The following is a 12,672-nucleotide window of genomic DNA, read 5'->3' on the forward strand; positions in this document are numbered from 1 at the left end:
CTCCTTTAAGGGTATTATTAACCAATCTAACCTAGTAACAGTGTATGCTTTCATATAGTGAATGTGAAATTAGGCTGCACTTTCTTTGTGCTGCATTATCAACAAAGATTCTCTCACAATGGCGTACAGAGTGTGCTTTAATACAATGAAGGTTAGCTAGTATGTTGTACTGACGTGACGTGATGTAAGCTTGTTTTAAAAATTGCATTGTAGGTAAAGACCTCCTATCAGTTTTCCTAAATGCTTTATTTTTTAATTAAGCTTGAATTTTTTAGAGGATGTTTCATACAGAATCTATACGTGAACATTGTATGTAGCAACTGTTTCTTTGTTTTTGCATATTTATTAGCTTACAGTCTCTATTCAAATTCTTATATTTAAAGCGACTCTGTATTCACCAACCCACCCCACCCCACCAAACCGCTAGTACCATCCGTTTGATGAGAGTAAATCCTTACCGGTCGTGTCTTTTAAAATGTGCCTAGTGCCTTGGTTATATCTTTAAATCTGTAGCAAGTAAGTCAAACTGGTGTGGCCTGGAGTGTCTTTGCCACAGGTCTGCAAACACTTCTCCTTTCTTCCTCCCCACCCTCCTCATCATCAGGATCGCCCCCAGGCAGGATATTTATTCAACGCTTGTCTACACTGCACCTGTGTTGCTACAACACAGGTGCAGTTTAGACAAGTGATGAATATGAGAAATCCTGCCCAGGGTGTTCCTAATGATGAAAAAGAAAGGAGAGGCATCGCAGACATGGGGCAAAAACACTTTAGGCCACACCAGTTTGACTTGCCTGCTACAGATATAGGGTGGGTTCACACGTAATGGAATTAACAGCTAAATCTGATGCTATCTGATGCCGCAGCCACTGATTGGCTGAGCGCGACGTCAGGATGTCGAGAGCCCCCAAAGCAAGCCGAAGCATGGACTAGTAATGTATGCATCGGGCCACGGAAAGTTATGGGGGCTGCCTTTTACACTCTCGCAGCAGGATGACAATTCCGCTAAGAGTATGTAATCCTATTCAGAATGACAGTTAAAGTGTCACTGTCACTATAACTTTCAAAATCTGAATCAACAGTAGACGTGATATAAAGCAGGATTGCAATATACATTCATAAATTTTTTTTTTTTTAGTTATAGGAAAAACAGCACTTCCTGTGTTGACTTTTTTTCCCCCAGAGTCAGAAAACAGGAAGTCTAGTGTTTTCCCGGTCATCTGAGTGTTCACAGAGAAGGCAGTCATATGACTGGACACGTTGAGACGTGACTCTCTGTACATGTCAGACTTCCTGTGTTTAGCCTGTTTTCAATCAGCACAAGTCTAAAAATCTGCCTTTAGGAGGCTGGACCTGGATTTCTCGTAAATATAGCTTTGTTTTTTTTAGCATGATAACAAAAAATGTATATTGCAAACTTACATTATTTCACATCTACTGTGAAAATGTACATTTTGAGGCTGCGTTCACACTACGTATGTTCAACATTGTGTGAACAGATCCTTTCTGTGTTTTTAATCCACTCCTGGTTTTGGTTGCTGTACTGACTGAAATATACATATACTGACTGAAATATACGTAGTGTGAACGCAGCCTGAAAGTTATAACGACATTGACACTGTAACCCCCTTTTTGACTTCTCTACACAGGTGTAATGGGTAAATTTAGCAGTTTTCATACCTTAATTTTATATCATACCTCATGGTGCTTGTTCAAGTAAAAAGTGATCTTTCATCAACTGCAGATTGTGCTAAGTTGGCAGGGATTCACGTTAACAGCACCACTTAATCCCCCCCACAGTTGGCCAAGACCTTTAGGCCAGCCTGTTCCAATGGTCTGCGATGGGTTGGGGCCTATGTGCCTATGACATCATGGAGGGGCGGGGCCAATGGTGGCGCTGTGGCCAGGGCAAAGTGGTGCTGTTGCCATGAAGCCCCACCCACTTAGCACAATCTGTCAACACTACTTTTGAGTTCGTTAAAAAAAACGGATCAGTTTCTATCTTTTTTTTTTTTTTTTTATAATGGAAGTCAATAGAAAAACGGATACACGCAAATGCATCCATTTTTTTGCAAAAAAGGATGAACCTAGCCTTACTTGAACAAGAATCATGACGTATGATATAAAATAAGTCATGAAAACTGCTAAATTTACCCTTTACACCTGTGTAAAGAAGTCAGAATGCAAAAAGTGGGTGACAGTATCACTTTAAGTCATGCGTGAAATCCGCTGCGGATACATTGTGCGTGAACCTACCCTAAAAGATAGTTATTTGCTCTAAACAAGGCATCGGGTACATTTTAAAAGACCTGACCGGTAAGGATTTACTCTTGTCAAAAGGATGGTAGATGATGTCATCTTGTTTTCAATGTTTTAATAATAATAAAATAAGATTAAACGTAAAAAGTAATCTTCTATCAGGGGCACATCTCCCGGCGTAATAGGGGGATGTATGGCTGACGACTGGTTAAAGCATAGGGCAACGCAATCATTGAGTTGTGTAGTATTTTCTATGCATGAGTGCCTATCTAGGAGATCAGTGCTTGTTTACAGCGCAGCTCAGGCCATGTAATACGGCGTTTAGGGTACCCTAAGTTCCAGCTAGTGTCAAATTACAGAGCTGCTATTTACAATTCTGCTTCAGGGTATGTTCACACTGAGCACACCTCAGTTTTTGGCGGCGTAAGAAACGTCTGACCGCTGTAATTGCAAACAACTGTTTCTGTCCCAAATATTAAGTTCTGTTTTTCAGTTGTATCAAATACATACTTCATGCAATAAAGTGCAAAATAATTTAAAAATGTGAGCAATGTGATTTTCTGAAAGTTTTTTAAATCGATTCTGTAGATAATGGCAGTCTATAATCATGATTATTATAGACGGCCATCACTAACAAATATCGGACATCTTTTTTTTCAGCCATTGGCAATGATTACTGGAAGATACTATAATGTTAGCTTGCACCTCTCAGTTGAGTGTGTCTGCGATAAAAAATTAGACCTCTCCTTCACTCTTTGTAGGTGGAAAAACGTGCAAAATTGTCAGTATATCAATGTGTGTTTATATTCTGTTTTTGATCTTTCTCCTGTATTTTTTTTTTTTTGTTTCAGATGTGGCTTTAGTACATTCACCATGCCAAGAGTCATCAGTGTTGGAATATATATCAGGACATCTTAGCCCACTGGAAAAAGGAAGAGGTATTTCTCCTGGATGCCCTGAAACACTTGATATTGCTGGGCCTTCATTGTTGCCGTAGACCATCTGCAGACAGCTATTTCCTTTATAACTTATATATACAGTGGCATTCTAATCGTATTAATTACTGTCACCGGCCAGAAAATCACCCACCATGTCTACCTCCTCACTCCGTCGGCAGATGAAAAACATTGTCCATAATTACTCTGAAGCTGAAATCAAAGTTAGAGAAGCTACATCGAATGATCCATGGGGCCCATCCAGCTCTCTCATGTCTGAAATTGCCGATCTTACATACAATGTGGTGGCATTCTCTGAAATCATGAGCATGATATGGAAGCGGCTAAATGATCATGGGAAAAACTGGAGACATGTCTATAAAGTAAGTTTAGTTATTTTCAGATTTCTATACAATGTATTCCTATGTTTTGTTGCATGTATCGGCACAGCTTTAATGACCCTTAGTGCACTATTTTTCAGCTGATTCATTTTGCTTTGTTGCATTCTGAAATTGAATAACTTAAAATGTTTGTTCTGAAAGCTTATATGATGTATTCGTGGAATCCTCAAAGTAAATTAAAGGGAACCTGTCATCACTTTCCGGAATGGCAGGTCTACCTGCCCCCCTGGCCACTTTAGACTATTGAGGTGGGAAGATGCAACAAGGGATCGCCCAATGTATTGATTGGTTCTCTTTAAGGCTGGGTTCAGGATCAGTTTTTTTTTTTTAATGGACACAAAAATGAGATTGACTACGTTTTTGTGTACTTTAAAAAAAACATGTTTTAATTGTTTTTTTTTTTTGTTATAAGGGAAGTCAATGGAAAAACGGATCAAAATGGATGCACGCAAATGCAAGTTTTTCCATCAGGTTTTTTTTTATCTGTTTTCTGCAAAAACGGATGAAAAAAACTGATTGCAAAAATTTTGTGTGGACCCAGCCTAACCAAAGCATTTTTTTATTTTTCTGAAACTAGAATATAATCGCTGCCTTTTGTATCAGACTGCTGGACACCAAAAGGTAAAGGCAAAAAAACTGTTTCCTCATTTTACAGCAGTATGTGTAGGATATTTCAATCTGATGCAAAAAAAAAAAAAAAAAAAAGGGAAGAGTTTTGAGACGGCCAATCAGATTCCACAATTTTTATTCAGATGTTTTTTGAAAGTGAGGAAGTTATCCGGTTGGTTGCAGTTGACAGTTGCTTTTTCTTTTGCACCAATTTTGATCTAACTACTCGAATAAGTTATGAATAAATTACTAAATGTCTTGCTGCTTTTATTATTGGTTTTATTGAACACTCGATAGTTGAGAAAGAAAAAGATGTTATGTCTTACACTGTTAACGTAAAGCATAGGTGTGTATAAAGATATGGCAGGAGGTGGCGAGAAGAGAGAGGCTGTTCTAGTCCCAGGTTGTATTCTGGCTCATTTAGTAAGACCAAGTTCTGTCAATGTCCAATCTTCTGTCTTCCGGCACTTTTCCCTCGCCCTGTTATGACGAGTTTCTCAAGAAATTAAAAGATTAGTATTACTGAAATGGGGACCGTACCTGAAGGAATGGACAGTTTCTCTGTTAACTGTATTTTATAGTGATTATACAATGGATAGATATGGTGTGTGAGAACCTCCACCAGCTTGGGTGACTGGCTAACTCTGTGGTATTGCCCGATTCACTTAAGATAAAGCAAAATGTACAGATGAGGACTAGGGGTTCTGTAGAGGTAGAAAAGATGTGCATAGATGTAAGTTGGGTCTTTGGTGATAGAGATTGGTGATAGAGATTACTTTCTAGTGTCAAGTATGAATTATTATTATTATTATTATTTTATTTATTTCTAAAGCACCCTTAATTCTAGAGCTCTATACAAGCGATAGGGGTAACAAACAGGAACATTAGAACATCAAAAACACATTACATGAAGGCAAATGGCAGACTGGTACATGGGGGAAGAGGACCCTGCCAGCGAGGTCTTAGAATCTGTAGGATACTGGGAGAGAAACAGAAGGTAATGTGCAGCCAGTCAAGTGTGATGCAGAATTGTTATAGGTTGTAGCCTAGTTTGAAGAAATGGGTTTTCAGGTTAGATTTGAAGGACTTGATGGTGGATGAGAGCTTGATGTGTCGGGGTAGTAAGTTCCAGAGTATGGGGGAGGCTCGGGCAAAGTCTTGGAGGCGGTTGTGTGAGGTACGAACAAAGGGGGAGCGCAGAAGGAGGTCACTGGAGAATCGAAGGTTTCGTGAGGGATGATAGTGGCATATCTATCAGGTCAGAGACGTATGGAGGGGACAGGTTGTGGATGGCCTTGTACGTAATGGTCAACAATTTAAAATCAATACGTTGGGTAATGGGGAGCCAGTGAAGAGATTGGCAGAGGTAAGAGGCAGAGGCAAAGCGAGGGGAAGGTTGATTAGTCAAGCAGCAGAGTTGAAGATAGACTGGAGAGGAGTGAGAGTGTCACTAGAGCTCTATACAGCAGGATCATTCTCTCCCTCTTCCTGCTCTCATCAGCAGAGATGTGTCTCCGGCAATGCTCACAGTGTTCTGTAGTGTGGGTGCACATATTAACATCTGCTATGGCGTCCCAAGGAGGCGAGGAGAGTGAAGTAGGATGACGTCTGACTGGGGGCTGGTCTCACTCGAAGTAGTCTCTGTTCTCTGCACAGGGCTATTTGTGTATGAATGAAGTGATAAAGAGTACTAGAAAATGTACCCGGCGCTGCCCGGGTATAAAGTGTCAGTGTGTTAATTAGATTTGTTCCAAGGTCGCCCAGGAGTCAAATCTACGTTTAAGGGGAAATTGCCAGGAGCTCTATATACCACTTTATACACGATATACCCCGACAATTCAGCACTGTTTATGTAAACTTTTGCTTATGCACATTAGAAATAAACTAAAAACTTTAAACATCCTAAATACCTAATAGCCAAACTGAGATGTCATGTGATCAACCTAGGGCTGGGCGATAATGGCCTAAATCAATATCGCGGTTTATCGCACATGTAGCTGCGGTAACGATAATTGAACAATAATTATGACACGCCCCTTTGTAAGCCACACCCACTTGTCTGTGCCAAACTCAGGATATTTTGTTTAAAAAAAAAAAAAAAAAAAAAAAAAGTAACTTACTCAGCAGCAACACAAGGCTGTGAAATTAGTCTATTTGTTATTATTAGGGGTCTCAGCAGAGTTAGGGTATGTTCACATCTTGTTTTTCTCCACACGTCGGGCTACATGTCAGCAATCAGTGAAAAAAGGATGCGGACGTGCAGCCCAACGTGCGGCCGACGGCCAGATGACGGCCACATTGACTTTAAAGAGCAGGACAGAGCTATTATGTGACTGTGTTCTGCTCATTTGCTGAACGTACACGGCTTTTGCGCAGGATCTAGTCGACCGTGCTTTTGAGTCCTGCACAAAAGCCGTGTACGTTCAGCAAATGAGCAGAACACAGTCACATAATGACTCTGTCCTGCTCATTAAAGTCAATGTGGCCGTCAGTCACACGTCGGGCTGCACGCATCCTTTTTTCACTGATTCCTGATGTGTAGCCCGACTTGTGGAGAAAAACGTGATGTGAACACCCTTAAACAGCTCTATTTATACAAGAGGGGGGACAGGTCTCTGTATATACACACACACAAGAGGGGGGACAGGTCTCTGTATATACACATAGGAGGGGGGGCAGGTCTCTGTATATACACATAGGAGGGGGGACAGGTCTCTGTATATACACACACACAAGAGGGGGGACAGGTCTCTGTATATACACATAGGAGGGGGGGCAGGTCTCTGTATATACACACACAAGAGGGGGGACAGGTCTCTGTATATACACACACACAAGAGGGGGGACAGGTCTCTGTATATACACATAGGAGGGGGACAGGTCTCTGTATATACACATAGGAGGGGGACAGGTCTCTGTATATACACACACAAGAGGGGGGACAGGTCTCTGTATATACACACACAAGAGGGGGGACAGGTCTCTGTATATACACACACAAGAGGGGGGACAGGTCTCTGTATATACACACACACACATAAGAGGGGGGACAGGTCTCTGTATATACACATAGGAGGGGGGGCAGGTCTCTGTATATACACACACAAGAGGGGGGACAGGTCTCTGTATATACACACACAAGAGGGGGGACAGGTCTCTGTATATACACACACAAGAGGGGGGACAGGTCTCTGTATATACACACACACAAGAGGGGGGACAGGTCTCTGTATATACACACACAGGGGGGACAGGTCTCTGTATATATACATAGGAGGGGGGACAGGTCTCTGTATATACACACACAAGAGGGGGGACAGGTCTCTGTATATACACACACAAGAGGGGGGACAGGTCTCTGTATATACACACACACACAAGAGGGGGGACAGGTCTCTGTATATACACACACACACAAGAGGGGGGACAGGTCTCTGTATATACACACACACACAAGAGGGGGGACAGGTCTCTGTATATACACACACACACAAGAGGGGGGACAGGTCTCTGTATATACACACACACACAAGAGGGGGGACAGGTCTCTGTATATACACACACACACACACACACACACACACACACACACGAGGGGGAACAGGTCTCTGTATATACACACACACACACACAAGAGGGGGGACAGGTCTCTGTATATACACATAGGAGGGGGGACAGGTCTCTGTATATACACATAGGAGGGGGGACAGGTCTCTGTATATACACATAGGAGGGGGGACAGGTCTCTGTATATACACATAGGAGGGGGGACAGGTCTCTGTATATACACATAGGAGGGGGGACAGGTCTCTGTATATACACATAGGAGGGGGGACAGGTCTCTACACACAGGAGACTACTGAGACAGCTCTGCTATGCTCTGTGTACATAGAGAATTGAGAAACCGCTGCCTCCTTTAGCCTCTGCCTCGGGTGTCAGTGATAATAGACAGAGCACGGCAGCTAAACAAGAAAGCGGCTCCTCCGTGCAATAACCTGCTGCTACACAGACACTGTCCCTATCCCAGCTTCGATAGTTATCTGGCCTGGGGGGGGGGGGGGGAGAATGATTTACAACCCTGCGGCTGTAGAGTGTACCTCCCGGAGACTGGTGACGGGGGAGGGCTGTGTGGACGGCAGCGGCACACAGTAGGAAGAGGTTACCTCATGAGAGCTGCTGCTGTTAGTTACTCGGAGGGGGAGAACTGTGGCTGCGCACAGTGACTGGAGCCTCTGGAACCGCTCTGGCTCCAGGTCACTGCTCTGTGCGGCAATTGCCCTGTTTGAAAGGACGGGTCCTGGCAGTGACAGGAGGGGGAGGGGGCAGAGCGGTCACTCCAGCAGAAGCAGTCCGGTCCTCTGCTCTGTGCTGCATGTGCTGACCGGGGAGAGAGGCCCAGGAGGAGAGCGCAGGACACTTAGAGGCTGCACTTGGCCACTGCTCTCCCCAGGCTGTAGTGTCAGAGCTCAGTGATCCCTCATCCGATCCGTTGCAGCCACATCCTGCCTGGCTGCCGGCATCCCTGCGTCGCTGCTCAGCACACAAACATGGGAAATACCGCAGATACCGTCCTGGCAAAGTTGAGGTCGGTTAACCGACGCCAGTGACGGTATCGGTATTTTCACGGTATACCGCCCAGCCCTAGATCAACCTGTATACAGAGCCTGGTTATATACAACATTGACAATGTTGCATATAACCAGGCTCTGTTGTAAAACTGCCAGTGTTATATACAGCTTGGTTATATGCAACATTGGCAGTGTTATACAGTATACAGCCTGGTTATGTACAACATTGGTAGTGTTATGCTGAGCCTGGTTATATACAACATTGACAGTGTTAGTAAAGGTCCCATACACCTGTAGTGTAAAGTTTGCCCCCCCCTTCTCTGCTGACTGCAGTTCATAAGTGTGTGTGTGCAGACAACCTGCAGCTTATAATTATAAGTGCATACACAATCCTGCATCATCATAATCTGGCCCTCTTAGGCACTACCTTTTATCCTTAGTGAGGACAACACAAAAGAGGTTTCAAAGTTTCTAATACTCTATACACCTCCCCCCCTTGCAGTTAGCCCCCATACTGTATACACTCCCCTCCCCCCCCCTCCAGGTAGCCCCCATACTGTATACATCCCCCCCCCCCTTGCAGGTAGGCCCCATACTGTATACACCCCCTCGCCCTTGCAGGTAGTCCCTATACTGTATACACTCAGCCCCCATACTCTATACACTGCCCCCCCCTCTTCTTGCAGGTTGCCCACATACTGTATACGCTCCACCCCACAGGTAGCCCCCATACTTTATACACCGCCCCCTGCAAGTAGTCGCTATACTGCCGCTGCAAGTTTCTCAGCAGCCCCGTAAACCCCCCTGTCGCCGGAGTGTATACATCACCTGGTCCCTGCTCCGGCTTGCTTCAGGGATTCCCGTCACGTCCCGCTCACTGCTTGGCTGAGAGGGACATGAAGACACCGGGAGCCCCGAAGCAAGCCGGAGCAGGGACCAGGTGATGTATATGCTCTGGCAGAGGGGGTTAATGGGAGGGGCTGCTGACAAACTCGCAGCGGGATGTCCATCCTGCTGCAAGTTTGTCTGCCCATAGAGTGTACAGGGCAGGGATCCGCAGTGGGTCTCGCTGTGAGTTTGCAGCGAGAAATCCGCTGCGGATTTGCCCAGTGTGTTTTGTACCCTTACTGTATTTATTTCTGTGGATCTGTTGTGAGGCAGCTGGCCCTAGCAACAAAACAGATTCCAGCTCCCTATGAAAATGAAAGTAGTAAACCTATTGGTTGCTAAGACTTCCAACTGCCGTTTCTGCTGCAGCACTAATTATATCACCTGTGTGTGAAGATTCTCCCATTCATCTCTATGGGGCTCAGCAGCCACATGTCCACTATAGGCCAGTAGAAGATGGAAGGTCCTTAACAATTTTGAAGGGACGGGACCCAAGTCGCCCTTGAAGGGACTTTACCAAAGTTGCTTTTAGGGTCTGTTCACATGTACAGAATCGCTGCGTAAAACTCGCACAGAACTTACATCAAACTCGCATGAAAGTACAGTAGCTGCGTTTTTGTGGTGTTGAACTTGCCTATGAAAATCATGTGAAAATCTAAACTCGCATGTAAAAATCGCACCAAACACGCAGCGAGAATACACAATCATTGACTTGATAGCAATCAGTATTGCTGTGGATTTATTTGCGAGAAACTTACAGCGATAAATACGCAGCCAGTCTGTACGTGTGAACAGACCCTTAAAGGGACTGTACCAAAGTTGCTCTTAAAGGGACTGTACCAAAGTTGCTCTTAAAGGGACTGTACCAAAGTTGCTCTTAAAGGGACTGTACCAAAGTTGCTCTTAAAGGGACTGTACCAAAGTTGCTCTTAAAGGGACTGTACCAAAGTTGCTCTTAAAGGGACTGTACCAAAGTTGCTCTTAAAGGGACTGTACCAAAGTTGCTCTTAAAGGGACTGTACCAAAGTTGCTCTTAAAGGGACTGTACCAATGTTGCTCTTAAAGGGACTGTACCAAAGTCGCTCTTAAAGGGAACCGATCACTTAAAAAACGCATGTAAAGCTATGGGAATGTGCTGTAGCAGCACCCAGCACACTTCCCAAACATGCTTTTATACCCCCAGTCCCTGCATTGTACAAGCCAAAAACGTACTTTATAAACTCGGCGCCCTGTATGTAAATTACCCCCAAGTAGTCCTCTGGGCGGGGAGCTGTGGGCAAGTAGTCACGGTCCCTGGGCGTTCTGCAGTGCCCCCTCTGGGCGTGATTAGCCTGCATAATTGTGGCGGCGTCATCGGAGGCGCGCTGTCTCTTAAGTGATTGGTTCCCTTTAAAGGGAGGGTATCAAGGATTAAAGCTTCTCTTAAAGGGAAGTCACTGTTAAAGGGGCGCTCTTTTCAAGCACTGTATTTTTCTGGAAATGCAAATCTAGTTATTTTAAAACAACCCGTTCCCGGGCATATGTTAAATGTCTCTTGCTCAGAGTACTCCTTTAAGGCCGAACAGGAACTGTTTATTGAACAACAGTGCATATGCGTCCTATATGCATCTACAAAATAGTGTAAGGTTATTGCTTTGCTTGTTTCATGCTCTCTGCCCATGTAAGACGAGGTAACTTTTACCCCGCTATACCCTGGTTTCCCTTCTCCCTCTCTTTTTTTCCTTCTTACTCTTACTATTTTTTATATAAATAGGTGGTCAGCAGATTTTGCCATGTGTAGTAAGGGGGGGTCAGGGAGAAAACGCACCATGCATTCTGCAATTCTTACAGCTTCCTCAGGCTACTACTAAAGCTATATAGAAAGAAATAAAATCAGCTGAGCTGTGTTATTTGTACCTATCAACATAATGTTGACTGATTCTAGGAGCAACTGGCAGAATTCTGAATCCTGCTGTGGGTGAGAATTGTGGGTGAGCTTAGACACTTAAAGGATAACTCCGGCGGGACCCCCCCCCCCCAAAAAAAAAAAAAAAAAAAAAACAGACACCACACTCACCATCCCTCTGGTGACTATCGCCACTCCATTCGCCCGCCGTCCGCCTCAGTCACCTGCGTCCGCCGTCCAGCGATGTCTCTTAATTCCGGGTCCATGGGAGAGAAAAGGCTGCCGGTGCGCTTGCGCACCGGCAGCCTTTTCATTGGCTGGTGCGCATCAAATGGCTTCCAGCAAGCTCAGCCAATCAGGGCTGAGCAAGCTGGAAGCCATGTGATGTGCTCCAGCCAATGAAAAGGCTGCTGGTGCGCATGTGCACCAGCAGCCTTTTCTCTCCCATTTACTTTCAATGAAGACTCCGTGGAGGAAGAAGACCTGGACCGCCCCCCGACTCTGACGTCGTCGTCACCAGATGCCGCCCGGGAGAAGAGGACCGTAACTATCGTAATAGGTAATGTATACATTCTTTAACTTCCGGGGGGGGGGGGGGAAGTGGGGGAAGGGGGCCAGACCGGGTATTTAACCACATTACAAAGTTATATAACTTTGTAATGTGTGTTAAATAAGCCAAAAAATTTTTTTCGTGGGAGTTGTCCTTTAAAAGAAGAGAGAAGTGACCGGGATTACATAGAAATATCCAAGCTTGCTATTTTCTGTTTTTGTCAGAACTTCCTTAGTAGTGAATGGGAGTTGTAGCAAGGCAAAATCCTCTGTTACTTTTCCTCTCACTAAGGCTGGTATTACACGGAGCGATTATCGTTAGAAAAATCGTTAAATTCGGATTTGAATGATAATCGTTTCATGTAATAGCAGGCAACGATTAAACGACCAACGAGAAATCGTTGATCGTTTAATAGGATCCGGACCAATTTTTATCGTTTGATCGTTCGCACATTGTTCAGTGGAATAAGAATTCGCAGCTGAAATGTACACAATACCGACGACTAATCGACCGCAAGAACGATCATAAATAACGATCATCGTTCCATGTAATTGGGCGAACGATTTCGGGTTGTTTG

At 44.3% G+C, this 12,672-nt stretch overlaps 1 protein-coding gene across 8 annotated transcripts in view; it reads left to right on the forward strand.

The window, feature by feature from the left end:
• EPN1 (epsin 1) overlaps positions 1-12,672 on the forward strand; it is a 68,638-nt gene that overhangs the window by 17,525 nt on the left and 38,441 nt on the right. For all 8 annotated transcript variants that reach the window (XM_069948662.1, XM_069948661.1, XM_069948664.1 and 5 more), the window contains exon 3: positions 3,111-3,577. In XM_069948662.1, coding sequence (XP_069804763.1) covers positions 3,350-3,577 — 228 coding nt within the window. In that variant the 5' untranslated portion in view covers positions 3,111-3,349. The remainder of the gene's footprint in view (positions 1-3,110; positions 3,578-12,672) is intronic.

This window comes from Dendropsophus ebraccatus, chromosome 12, assembly GCF_027789765.1.
Source record: "Dendropsophus ebraccatus isolate aDenEbr1 chromosome 12, aDenEbr1.pat, whole genome shotgun sequence".
Taxonomy (NCBI): Eukaryota; Metazoa; Chordata; class Amphibia; order Anura; family Hylidae; genus Dendropsophus; species Dendropsophus ebraccatus.